This window comes from Sinocyclocheilus rhinocerous, unplaced genomic scaffold, assembly GCF_001515625.1.
Source record: "Sinocyclocheilus rhinocerous isolate Xijiao unplaced genomic scaffold, SAMN03320098_v1.1 scaffold697, whole genome shotgun sequence".
NCBI lineage: Eukaryota > Metazoa > Chordata > Actinopteri > Cypriniformes > Cyprinidae > Sinocyclocheilus > Sinocyclocheilus rhinocerous.
In genome coordinates this window covers 676,484-690,801 of record NW_015664033.1, presented here as the reverse complement: position 1 = coordinate 690,801, position 14,318 = coordinate 676,484, and the positions used below count along the sequence as shown (strand labels likewise).

Below are 14,318 nucleotides of genomic sequence, written 5' to 3'. Positions count from 1 at the left end.
TATATTTAGCACGTTCATACATTAGAGCAACCATGGATATGAAACGCAAACATAACTAAGCCACACTCGGGACTAAAGTACACAATACTAAACTGAGCTTTTATAGAGGTTAATGTCTCTAAGAAATACATGACTTATCAGTAAGAGGAACAATATGCCTTTGAGTCAGAGGGGATGATGTGTTCTATATGTTCTGTCTCTGTGTTTGACAATTTACACACTGATATAACTTAAGTATTTAATATCTGCATAGACTAAATTCACACAGTAAGATCAGTCATGACAGTGTCACTTTTGTATTAATGGGCATTTTTTTGTTTGTTTTTTTCAATTTGTCCTGAATTAATTTATTCTAGCCTTTAATATTATTTCTAACCTAATAAAACATGCAACATCAAGTTCTATAATTCTAAATTATATCAAATCTAAAATAAATTAAGTAATGGGTAGTCCATAAGACATCTTAACCATAGAACACAATCAGTGTTGGGGAGTTACATGTAATGGAATTACATAATTTAATGACAAAGTAAGTGTAACTGTAATCAGAGTTGTTACTAACTAAACTGTTACTGAGAAAAAAATGTGTAATTAAATTACAGTTACTTATGAAAATGTTACAGATTACAAAGGGGGTTGCATCTGAATATTTTTTACACACATACAGATTTAATTAATTCCTTTCCCAAATTGCACCGACTGCTCTAAAATATGAAACACTAATGTTTCAGGAGTTTAGGACACAGAATAGGATGCATGCTTATTCGATAACTGTTTTATTTCCTATTTGGGTTTATGTATATGCTTTATTTTTCAAGATTAACTTTTTTCGGCATTGTTAGATACCAGTGTTTCATAGCTGGTTTGATTTCAAAAACAGTATCATAGCGATTAAACTATATTTTGTTATGATTTTAAATCTGTATTTAACCTCAGAATGACATCAAAGTAAAAAGAGTGCTAAAGTCTGATTTTGTGATGGCTGTGCTTTAAAATGTAATTATTATAATCTTAATTCGAGTGATGAAGGAAAGTCTTTTGAAAGTCTGACAGTAATCAGTGTCGAGTGCTACTGTAAGGTTAACCCTGTCTGCTTTAAATGTTTGAAAATGATTATCAGTTGAAAGCATTCATTAGAAATTTAGAAAAGTAATCAAAAAGAAATCAAATGTAATCAGTTGCATTACTTTAATAAAGTAATTGAAATATTTACACTGCATATTACATTTTAAATAGGGTAACATCTGTAACCTATTACATTTCCAAAGTAACCTTCCCAACGTTGAGTACATTATTATGAAACATAGTACATTTTAGAAAATTTAGTAATTCACCATGGGGCATTTCTGTAACTTTTGTTGGAATTTTTGTCCTGAGCCTTCATTTCTGACCCTGATTCACAGCAGACTAGAATCAGTGTCTCCTCTTTCTCTCTGGCTCAAATGAGAGTTTTTGCTTAGACTAGCTTTGAAACCTCCACTATATATCTACATATATCTCAAAGACTGTTACAGTATATTAGTGATGTCATTATAGCACTAGCTCCCTCATCTCTATCTTTCTCACTCTCTTTCTCTCTTTACCCTCAAAAGTAAACTTTTGTCATTCTAATTGTATTTGCCTCAATTTCTAACCCCCCACCCCTCCTATTTATACATCTTTCACGCTCTTTTCTCTTGACTGAACTGAGCACCAGACATTAAGGATTGTACACAAGTTAACGTTGCACTTTTAACCCTCAGGCCAGTATAGTTCAACACACACTCACATTCACACACCCACACACATGATGAAATAAAAATGTGTTGAATATTCTAATTCTTGCGTGACAGAAGGTTATTTGTGTGATTCCTGCTTAATTTGTGTTTGTGTGTTTGGGGGATGTTGTATTATTTCCACACATTTGATGAAATGAAAAAGTGTTAATTTTAATTTGTGCGTGTGTTTGTGTGTGTGTGTGTGTTTGGGGATGTTGTATTTTCTGATGTGAGTTTTTGAGGTGCGCTTGTCTGACGAGCTGTTGTTGTGTTATCTCCTTCCTCAGGTTGTGTCGTGTCATGCGTTTGTATGTCAGCTCTTGTTGCTACACTGTTACACTGTCTTCCCCTGTTCGTGTGTTGTCGTGTGTGTGTGCACTGTAATCCATTCAGTGTTGCTGTGACTTCTTCCTCCTCCTTCTCCTCCCTAGCGGTGACCTTTCACCTCAGTAGAGTGCCCCTCAGGTCTTTGTAAAGAGTTTCAGTGCTCACTGTTCTGCCGTTCAAAGGCAAAACACAGCAACTACACATTACATCATGACCAAAATCCTGCATCTCTTAGACTTTGAGTTCTCCTGTAACAAACAGGTTTGGCTCAACTATGTTTAAACTCAGAGTATCAAATCAGTGAAGCCGTCTTCCCCAGTTCCATTGTTGCTGTATAGATATTGTGTTTTGCCTTTGCAGGGCTGTATAATTGCCATCCAACACTATATTTACTACCAGAAAGAGGTCTAAAGAGGAATGCCTTTAATGCTTTAGGAGTTTTGGTGAACGGTCACTGAGAAGGGCTGTGTTTTATTTGCCTTTTCTGTTTATTTTTCGAATATAGCTGGTTTCTTCTCTCTCCTGGAACTGCCCTTCACTCAGGGGTCCACTGACCAGTGTTTCATCACAGCCAGCAGATGAAAAACCTTCATTATATGGACCGGAAACAGTCAACTCCAGTATTCTAGCCATGAGTAGATAACAAATGCTCGATAGGGCTGTGCTGAAACATTGAGCTCGGACGCTGTTAGGATGTGTGCTACAGTCCTGTAGTCTACTGATCAGGGACACAAATCTGCCTCACAAATGCACTAAACATCAGGTGAGCAGAAACAAACGTGTCTGATAGATTTGAAAGAGGCACATGAAAAACTAAAAAGCTCAGCAAACACATATACTGATAACCACAGACACAGGTAAGTTCTTGTAGGGCTGTAATACCTGGGCTGTTGCCATGGTAACCGGACACTTTAAGGGCTGTGATGCAATTGTTACAAATCAACACTGCAAAGTTTTCATGCAGCAAGACTCAAATCAGGGGTAAATGTGGAACTATTTTTGCTTTCTTCTTTCTCTCTTTTACCTTTTTTCTTTCTCACTCTCTCTGGCTTCCTTTGTGCCCACAGAGTGTTTTACTGTGGTCACAGTGCCTCTTCAATTATACTTTTACACAATTATGTTGATGAATGCAAAAGAGCACGGGTCAGGAAAGGTCAAAAGTTTTTCTTTTGGACGTTTCTCATTTTTTCTTTATATATTCCATAATATTGACCTGTATCTGTGTATATGTTTATGTGTCGTATGAACACATGTCTGAGGGTTTTGTTTGTTTATATTTGTGCTATTGCTTTTCAGTGTGGTCTGCTGGTATTGATGTTTTAAAATAGTTCACCCCAAAATGACAATTCATTACTCACTGTTATTTCAATCCAAACCCGTATGACTTAATTTCTACGGTAGAACACAAAAGAAGATGTTTATCAGAATGTCTAAGCTGCTGTCTTCCATACAATTTGTGAATAGGTTGTCAAGATTAAAATAAGGACAAAAAGGCAAAATTATAAAAAATATAAAAGTGATCCAAATGACTAAAGGCTGGAATACACTACACTACATGTTTGTTTGGTTTTGTCGGATCAGTGAGTTAACCCTGTCGGCGGCTGTTGCCATTGGTCGGTGCTTGTTATCACGGATTGAACATGTTGAATCGTTGTTTGTCTGGTCTTTTAATGTCTGAGAAGATCGGTTGTCTGTTGTCGTTGGTCTGCATCTGTCGGTACAATATGGGTAAACAATATGTGTTCTAAAATTCGCTCTAAATATCAAACATGTTTAATATCCTCCGACTGGACAGAATAATAGTGTGAAGCTAAAAAAATTGTGCCCATCATACACTACATTATTTTCTGTGAAATCTGTCACCAAAATCTGCAGACTGATTCTAATTATTGGCAACTAGCGTTGACTTGTCCAGACTGTAAGATCTGCGACAAAGTCGTGTGGTGTATTCCAAACTTAATGTTCTATATTTCAAGACAATTGAGGCATTAGGTGCGTCCCAAATCGCGTACTTATGCACTATTCTATAAAGTTTTTGTAGTATAAACAGTGTGAGTAGTGTTCACACTGAAAATTCCAAAAAGAAAAAGTGCACTTTAAATGCACTTAAATAGCCGGAAAAAAACAAAGTGTGGAATGTTGAACACTTCATGCACTCAACTGTCACAGCTTTAAATATGTAGCGAAGGGGGAGGGGCTATCAGACTCATGCATAGTGTATAAGTGCATAGTGTATAGTGTGTCATTTGGGACGCAGTTATAGGATAGCTTTAAGTCAGGAACTGAAAATCAACTGTAGTCAAGAGCAGCTTGGACATTTTGCTAAAATATTATGGTGATTTAAAGAAAAAAGTCATAGGAGTGTGAGTAAATAATGACAGAACTTCAATTTATGGGTGAACTGTGCCTTTATATTCCACTCCCTCGCTCTCCTCCCCAATCACCACAGCATGTATTCTTCTTTCTTCTCCCCACTCGAACTTCTGCCTCTTTCTGTTTCTACCTTCTGCCCTCTCACTCCTTCCTGCCCACTGTTGCCAAGGAAACAGTGGAAGAGAGCATTCTGGGACTAAGCGAAACATGATGAAATATAAAATGAAGGGGTTAAAGATGGTTCAGGCTATAAAATGACATTTGGTCTTCTAAAACCTGGCAAATTGGTTGACGTTACAACCTTAATGTTCAGACGCCCACTTACTCCCAAGATGCACTTAGGTGATTATTATGGTTATTTTATTGCTGTTGTGCCCCTGTTGTTTTTGTTTCTTCTTTTGCCCCCTTTTATCAATCATTTATTCAGTCTAAAGTGCTCTTTTGATGTGCTGCTGTTTTTGTATTTTATATTTTGAGTACGCTGAGAGCTTTGACACATACCCTTGGGCCCTGCCATTGACAGACTCTAGTGGTGAGGCTAAATGTGTAAGAGCTGCAGTCTGGATGCTGGCCACAGCACACTGACTGAGGGCATTGTGGTCATCTTCCTCTCTAGCCATTGTCTTAAAGTGTAGAAATAATACTGCACTGCAGGGCTGCAGTCACACCCCTCTTTCTCTCTCTCTTTCTCTCTCTCTTTCTCTCCCTCCCATTTCTCTCCCTCTGCAGACTGATTGATTTTCCCCTGTACTCCCATTTAACCTCACTTCTGAATCTTTGCTGTAACCGGAGAACCCGAGGGTTCTCTCTCTAGGGCTCTTGATGAGATAGAGCAATTCATTATCAATTTCACCATATCATGTATCACTGTGTGTATAAACAGTGCCTTATGTCCTTTTCAAATCATTTTTAAAGTTGCCATTGGACCTTAACTGCACTCTCTCTCTCTCTCTCTCTCTCTCTCTCTCTCTAATCTTTTAAACCTTACTACCTTTGCAATCGAGGAAGACCTTAATGCCAACACACCAAATGTGTGGGTGTTAATGCAAATTTATGCCCTAATTGACGTGGGAAAATTATGAGGGTAAAACACTAAAGATTTTTTTTTTCTTTTGCATTGGCAACACTACATTAAATACTATATTTATATTGGCTCCTTTTTTAGTTTTGTAAATTTAATTCCACATGTTGGTCTCTATAAATGATTTATCGATTTTAAAATTATCCACCGACTTCAATTTAGCAGTTGTAGTTGGTCATTTCTCTGGGTTTTCAAATATTTCTTTCTTTCATTAATATGAACGTTTTTTTTAATTGATCTTTATCTGATGCCTTGGATCATAAATTTTCACTTTGAATAGGGTTGCTTTCATTGTCATTTTCTCATGGTCAAATTTTTGAGTTCATACTAAACACGAGAGGGCGCCAGCAACTTTGTACATGGAATTTGATCAGTGTACGCAAACGGTACTCATTTCAGATGAGCTTTGTATTTCTGTCCTGTCAACAGTGTTTAATATTTCTTTCATATCTAACCAGTTTCAAATATAGGATAGGAATATATATATATCCTATATACAGTATATATATAGAGAGAGAGACTATATTATAAATGAGTTAATATTGTCCACAAAATGGCAGTCCAGAATGATTCCCAACAACCAAATTGGCACAACTGTTGATTGCAATTGCTCTTTCATGCTATTTTCTAGTCATTCAGCAGTTCCCACAAACGTTGCAGCCAACTGTCAAGAGTTCCAGGTTGCATCGGTGTGAGAATTTGACTGCAGTGCAGTAAAAATTGAGTGGCGAGATATGGCTGAGAGGTTGCTGGCCTGGCCGATAATGCTTCCAAAGGGGTCAATGCTTTCATTCTGTTCAGGTCACAGAGAGCGAGGGGGAGGGGCCTGTCATGACCTCACCTGATGATGAGGGGTTTTTCTTTTTTACTACACATCTCTCATATAGACTCATATATATATATATATATATAAAAATCTTTTTAATACCTCTTCTTAATCATATAGTGAAGTTCTGCCTTATTTAGTTTTTGGTGGACCAGACTGCTGGATTCAATCATTGTCTCAGCAGTATTTATTATTAATTGTATTAAAAATAATTAATTATTCAAGTGATGTTAAATTATCCATCAAGTAATGCACATAAATGCAGAGATCTGCATATCCACTGCATTTAACTTCAGTATGACTGAAGCCTGAACCTGACTGGTTCAAGTAAAGAAACTAAAATATAGTTTATAAGATTTTTGGTAATTTATGTTCCATTTTCTGGTGAATCGAGACCAGTTTATTCTCAGTGCAAGGTTTTTATCCAAGGTTAGTGAATGGTTGAAGTATATATTTAAGAAACCACGTTTTTATTGTCTTTCAAATCAAACTGGATGTGTTGTGTATGAATGAGCGTGTCTTGTCCACCATCAGTGGCGGTGAACTGCATGTATGACACTATAATCATACATGATCTGAATCTTCTGTGAATATTATTTCAACGTTTGTTGTTTCACTCTGTCCTCTACTGTCTTAGATGAAATGTCAACATCTGTACACTTATATTTCTTTCTGTTGTTTCTAGCTGCATAAACTACTTTTTTCTTTTCACTTTTTTATGAAATAGTTTATTATTTATTATTAATGTAATTCCACCTACTGTTTTGCAATCAACAGTGACATGTACAACACCCTTACTGGGAACTTCTCTATGTGCACATTGGAATTAATTGTTTATTTTGCACCATGTTAAATGTCATAAGTTTATATTTCTGTCCATCCTTGTACTGTATATGCAGGTGCTAATTTCTGAATGTAAACTATTCCCTCTCTTCTCACCGCAGTCATTACATCCATCACATATTCCTGCCCTCCTTTAATTAGTCTCTTAGTGATAATTTTTTGTGCAATGTTTGTGTACTGTCGTTTCGTGTTCTGTGTACTGTTGTGTCGTGTTGTGCTGTGTCTATGTGTTATTCTGTGTCTAAATCATACATGCAGATGTGATGTAACTTGTATGTATGTGACTACCAGTGTTTGTGTTTAAAGGAAGAACAAATATCCTCTGGTGGATATTGCAAATATTAACCCGGACAGATTCACAGATCAAATATACTGTGTATGAACTCAGACACACTATTGAAACTTAGCTGCATTATAGAATATAATGCTGTAATTCACATCATAATGTAATTACATTAAATATTAATTTCCCACTAGTAAAAACCATTGACGTCTTCTCCGAAAACTCAGATTTTCCACACTTGACCTTTGTGATGCAACTGAAAAAGATGGACTTTCTTTAACATGCTGGTTACTGCAAACAGACCAACATTTTTGTAAATTGTTCAACACAGTATATTAAACTTTATTTATTTGTGCCACATACTGACACTCGCCTTCCATCCCACCCTACTGAATGTAGCCACATCTCTATCACAGATGCTAATATCGCAGAAGCACAGAGTCTGTCAAGCTAAAGACTTGAATTACACCAGTCCACAACACTGCTGTAATTCTTCATACATAACCTCTCACCAAAGCTCTTCAGTGTTGCATGTGTGAGGCTGGTGAGTGTGAGTTGTGTTATTATGATGCCGATGATGAGATTAATCGACAGGTCATTGATTATGCTGGCATCATTGTACTGTTAGTAAATATAGAAAATTGCTAAATGTAGGTATTATTAGACTTTTCTTCTCTATAATACCTTCTCTATAATATTATTAGACTTCTCTTCCATGAACATGAAAGCTCAATTCTTAAATATATCTATAAATATAGCTTAAATAGTTTTGATAGCGGTTGTTGTACAAGTTTCTTTTTCTTCCCGTCCTCTCCCTCTTATCTGTTTTACTTTGTCTGTTTTTTGCTTTTTTTTTTCTTGTTTTGTTTTGCTTTGCTTTGCTCTATTTTGTTTTGTCTGAAAGCTCAATTCTTAAATATATCTATAAATATAGCTTAAATAGTTTTGATAGCGGTTGTTGTACAAGTTTCTTTTTCTTCCCCTGTCCTCTCCCTCTTATCTGTTTTACTTTGTCTGTTTTTTGCTTTTTTTTTTTTCTTGTTTTGTTTTGCTTTGCTTTGCTCTATTTTGTTTTGTTTTGTTTTACTGGCATTCTAGGTATCTATATCTGTTGTGCTACGTATCTTTGAACTGCAATCCAAAAGCATAGTTGTGTCCAAAACACAATCATTTTCATGTAGGCATTGTCATAAAGCAGCTATTTAGGTAAAGAATTGGCTACTAATGCTTTTTTAATCGTCACATTTACATTGTAATTGTTCAGAGAAAAAGAGGAAGAAAGATCGCAAGTGCCAAAGGTGTACTTATTTCTGTTGGACACATACTGCCTAGCCATATTGATCCTAATTAATCCCATTCAGAGAAAGCAAATGCTAATAGGGAGGTAAAGACAAGTCCAGCAATAGGAAGGAAGTGTGTTCTTATCTGTACAGTGTCTGCATCACGGGTGCAAGTACAGAACATGACGTTCACGCACACATTAGTTATTTTCTCTCTGTAAATGAGTACTCTTATGTGTTTTATTAGTTATAAACAACAAATAATTTGGTTAAATATGTATATTTCCTCAAATCCATGGTGGAAAACAAAAAGTCACTTTCTGGTTTGCACAAGTGGTCTGGTGTGAGGAACATGATGACCCAGATCTATCTACCACTGCCTTCCTTTGCAGCTCCTATAGGCGATGCTTTGGTGTAGATTTTGAATGACAAGTGGCTGTGCAGCACCCAGTGTCCCAGCAGCCCTCTGAGTCAGACTCTCTCACACACACACACACACACACACACACACACACACACTTCCTAACAGAACTGCATCACGCAAGGGACTGGAGAAAGGATTGCCGAATATATGACAGTAGGACCTTCTTAACACCCCGTGTTTTTCCTTCCTTGTGAGCTTTTGTCTCTTGTTTTGTTAAGACTTCTAACTCACTGTGTTTGTGTCCGTGTGGGAAGTTCTCCTGTGTCAGGAGGGGGTTGTCTATAGGCTTAGATCTCTGCCACAATTCTGCGTGCGAAAGATCATATTTTGAGCGCACAAAAGTGCATTTCGCACGCGCGCGATCTGAGTTTTGTGGAGAAAATGTTTGTTTCGCAAAGAAAAAAGTATTTAGAGCGCACAACAATCAATTTTGCATTTAAAATAAGTTTTTGGATGTGTGCAGACCTTCTCTTTTGCGCGTGCAAAACTGCAACCTACCTGGAGTCTCCAGAAGATCAGAATATCAACTTGCATAATAATTATGCATGCACTGTATTTTTCCTCTTCTGCTGTCGAGGTAATGCAAGGAATGTTGTGATTGGTTGTCAAGGCAGCCAATCAGAATTTAGCAGCCTCGTCTCTGATTGGCTGGAATTATGGCATATTGTAATGATGGGTTGTGTTGAGCAAGTGAGCCGTTGGCATTTAGAGAGCACTGAGGGCGGGCATCAGGTGAGCAAGCTAGTGAAACGTTGCACGTGCAAAAGAGAAAGTCTGCACACATCCAAAAACTTATTTTAAATGCAAAATTGATTTTCGTGCGCTCTAAATACTTTCTTCTTTGCGAGACAAACATTTTCTCCACAAAACTCAGTTCGCGCGTGCACAAAACGCACTTTTGCGTGCTCAAAATATGATCTTTTGCGCGCAGAATTGTGGCAGAGATGTAATCCCATAGTTGTCTACTATGTAATGTGCCAGCTCTTCCTTCCATATCCATTCGTGTTGGCTTTTTCCAAAAAACAGCAATATCTGAGTCCAGTTCCCCTTCTTAAACAAACAAACAGACTATACAAAGGTAAGCTTTGTTTAGCTGTTATTATAACCAAAATTCATATCATTAAGTACAGCTATTTGAAAAAAATTGTCAAAACAAAAAAGTTTTTATTTCACCCCAAACTTTGGAAATTCGGTCATGATTTATTCTCCTTGTCGTTTCAGACCTGAATGACTTTATTTTCTCTGTGGAGCATAAAAGAAGGTATTTTGAATATGTTTTTGCCTATACAGTGAAAGTCAATGGGGTCCAAAAAACACTGGTCTCCTGTGACTTTCATCATAGAGACAAAAACACAGACATTTTTCAAAATGTCTTATATTGTGTTCCACAGAAAAATTAAATTGACGCAGGTTTGGAATGACATTTACTAAACTTTCGGGATTTAAGTACCTGGATCACAGTGGTGGAACAACATGTTACAGTAAAGAATGACAGATCATGGTAATTTGCATACTGCATCATCCACAAGCTAATATTCAGATTCATGTCATGAAATTACGTTTAACACATATTTTTGTGAGCATATTCAGCATTATCTCTTTAGTGAATTAAGAACGAAAACACACAAATAAATGCAAACCATTTTTAGCAAACTCCCCCTGAAGTCATTTGAAATTTGACCCAAATTATTATTATAGTCCACGAAGATCACTAAGACCTGTAAAGGGAATTTGTAACCAAATTAAACAACACTGGACTTAGTGGGTGAGAAAAGAAGACAAACCGAAGCCTTTAAGAAAGTTTGGCCACCCTTACAAAACAAAGCCAGAAATGGATGTGGAAGGAAAGCTTTCAGGCACTTTGGGGTCACGTGAAGCTGTTTTAAGTCCATATTAATCTACTGAAACACACTTATGTGTAAAAGGAAGACAAATTTGCTGCTAATAATGGAAAGACATCTAGTCTGAAATGCACGAGCTTCACCTGGCCCACAGTGCTGAGTGAGGCTGCTTTGACTAGACGGAGCTCCTCTGTTGGACTCCAGTGCTAGTATCAGAACGCAGAGTGTTCCGTCTGAGACTGGGTCAAACACCTGGATGCTAAACTCTTTACCTCACTACTGGTCTGAGTCAGCCATCAGGTGCTTCATCCACCTGCTCTTTTACACATCTGCTCTTATCTCTCCCTGAAAACTGTATGTGGCTGCGACTAAAGGGAGTTTTTTTTAATACTGCTGTGCCATAACAACAACAACAACAAATTGACAAGAAAACTTGATGACAATTCATAACTCTCATTTTCCTGTTTTGTCCTTGTCTCTGCCTCTGTCTGTCCCTGTCTGTCTTTCTGTCTGTCTGCTTCGGTGTCATTTACATCCGTTTCATTTTGTCATTCTTTGCTTTAAATTCTGTTTTTTTTACCCTTCCCTTCCTTTCCCCTTTAAAAAAATACCACTTTTGTCATGAATCCAATGTTTTTGTTTGTAAAATGCTTCCATAATAATTCCATTCATTCATCTTTCTCTAATGTATGTAACCTATCCGCTGACCATCCACCGGATTTTTGGGTTTTGTAGCTGCTGGCTACGAGAAGTCCCGCAGCCTCAATAACATCTCGGGGATGACAGGGGCCCCTCAGCGCCTGACCCCCATCACCCCCATCAACAACCCACCCTACGAGCCTTACGATACCCCCGGCCCCCTGCGCCGCTGCCGATCCCCCATACCCTCCATTCTGTAGCACATCTTAGGAAACAACATTGAAATAAGCGGAAAAAAGACACTCATGCACCATCATGCCGCAATAGTATTAATTATCACAATAACGATGCTAAGTACTCACACCTCCGCTCCTCCATTGACTGGACAGGGTGGGGGTACCCAGCACTCTTTTAATATGTCATGCCTCAAAGGGAATGGGATGAATTTGTTTAGGGATTTAGAGCTTTAAGTACTAAAATGACTTTATCGCATATACTTCAGGCAATACTTCAGACAGGCAACTAAAAACAATTATATGCTGTGACGTCAGCAGATTATGCCTTATTATCGAAGATAAATAATAATAAAAAAAAAAAGAAGCACTGAATATTACTAGGATAAAACTCCTCACTGGTCCATAGACAGCGACGAGCTCCCTGTAGGAAATGTACCCCTGTAGCTGAATGACAGTAGTTGGTTTTTCCTCATGTTCCCGCCTGATTGATTGCTGGTTGTATAAAAACGAGACTGATATCCAGCAGGCTTATTCATTGAGTACTAGTCGCTGCGATCAGCTTTGGTACACCATAATAGGCCTTGAAAATCCACTTCATATCAAAGCTTGGAATGATAAAGGTCATAGGTCAACATGCAAGTAGTTCAAGTGCATGCTAGAAAAGACGTCAGTTAGGCAAGTAGAATATAACTAAACTCCCAATCCCCTTTAACTGCTACGAGGATATGAAAATAAACGCACCATATGCTGATTTGAACTTGTAATTAAGCCCTGTGGTAGAGAATTAATGGATCGTTTTGGCTGATTTGACTGTGATGAAGGAGTTGTTGGTGATTCAGGCAATAGAACATGATGAGTGTTATGATTACGATAAACTCAAGGACCATCTTTAATCACACTCTGAGCATTTCCTACAGAAACTTTGGTTGTCACTCGATATTTTAACGTATAATTCACACTGTTATTATAATTATGCTCTTTATTTAGGACAATGAAAAAATGCTTAAACTGTTCTTCTGCAATATCGACTATTATGATGACCTCTGACCCTGAGAAGCTGGAGATGAATCCTGCGAACTTTACTATGTGCAACTATTAACTTTAACAACTAACAGAGAGACCGAGAGCTGATCATTATTTGAAAAGAGGCTATTTTTATACTAAGCACTTGGACACTGCGATTCGGATCGGGGTTTGGAGTTGCGCGCGGGCGGCTTTGAGTTGACATTTTGGGAGGACAGGATATCGTGCTGTTGCATGGAGATCTACAATTAACGTTTTGGTTTTTGTATTTTGACTCTCTGCATATTCAACACCAAGTACCACGAAATGAAAAGAGCAGTGGTCTGGACAAATGGCGGAAAAAAAAAATTATAATAATAATAAGGAGGAGCCATTGCTATTAAGGGCCTATAACCTTCTGCACTTTTTCGTGACCCTTTTTAATTTGTATACTAGTGCATGAAGGAACTGTCTTTAAAATATATATTTTCCTTATTATGGTATTTCCTCATTAATATTAAGACATATCAAGCTGAACTTCACTCCTCACTGCATATCCGCATATCCTGGGGCTGTGGTGAACCAGACAGTGGCCTCAAAGTTTCCTTACTTAAGGGCAAGAATTAGCTGGACGTTTTCATCCTCTTCATCACTGGCATTACCATCCCTCATCATAATCATTTTCTGATTACTGTTATTCCTCTAATTTGAATGCAGTAGAAAATCAGTTCAGTTTGTTTTCTCTTTGGTCCCCTTCTTTTCTTTCTGTGTTTCTTTTAAAAACATTTTTTTTTTACCTGCTCTGTCTCTTGGATGCTGGCCTTCATTCCAATATAAAGGAGGGGATTGTGTCGATCTGCTGCATATTTCAGTGCAATACACACCTCTGGTGAAGATCTCTCTGCAATGGTAACTCGCAAAGCTTCTTGTTGTCTTTTTCTCCATGTGAAACAACAGACAACCTGGGGTATAAATGACAAAACTTGATCAGAAAGCAAAGTAGCATTATATATTTAGATGATTTTATTGTCTTGCAACTGAAATATTTTACATACCCATATTTAATCATTTATTAATTTACTTCAAATCATCTGTAATCATTCTTCTAGATTAAGCAACATATTTTTTAATTTTAGAATTTATTTATTTACATTAAGGTTTTTTTATTTTTATGTCTTTGTGCTATTGCCACATTACTTGTTACACTCCTATACTAGTGCATGAAGGAACTGTCTTTAAAATATATATTTTCCTTATTATGGTATTTCCTCATTAATATTAAGACATATCAAGCTGAACTTCACTCCTCACTGCATATCCGCATATCCTGGGGCTGTGGTGAACCAGACAGTGGCCTCAAAGTTTCCTTACTTAAGGGCAAGAATTAGCTGGACGTTTTCATCCTC

At 37.3% G+C, this 14,318-nt stretch overlaps 1 protein-coding gene across 10 annotated transcripts in view; it reads left to right on the top strand.

Annotated features, from left to right (window-relative positions):
- The window catches only part of LOC107729449 (potassium voltage-gated channel subfamily C member 1-like), a 63,118-nt gene that overhangs the window by 44,135 nt on the left and 4,665 nt on the right, over positions 1-14,318 (top strand). For 2 of the 10 annotated variants that reach the window (XM_016539945.1, XM_016539942.1), the window contains exon 4: positions 2,045-2,306. The exons of 6 other annotated variants lie outside the window; for them this stretch is intronic. In XM_016539945.1, the coding sequence (XP_016395431.1) occupies positions 2,045-2,232 (188 nt within the window). In that variant the 3' untranslated portion in view covers positions 2,233-2,306. Of the gene's footprint in view, positions 1-2,044; positions 2,307-11,770; positions 13,714-14,318 lie in introns of those variants that run through there. 2 more of the 10 variants (XM_016539948.1, XM_016539943.1) reach the window with 2 other exon arrangements.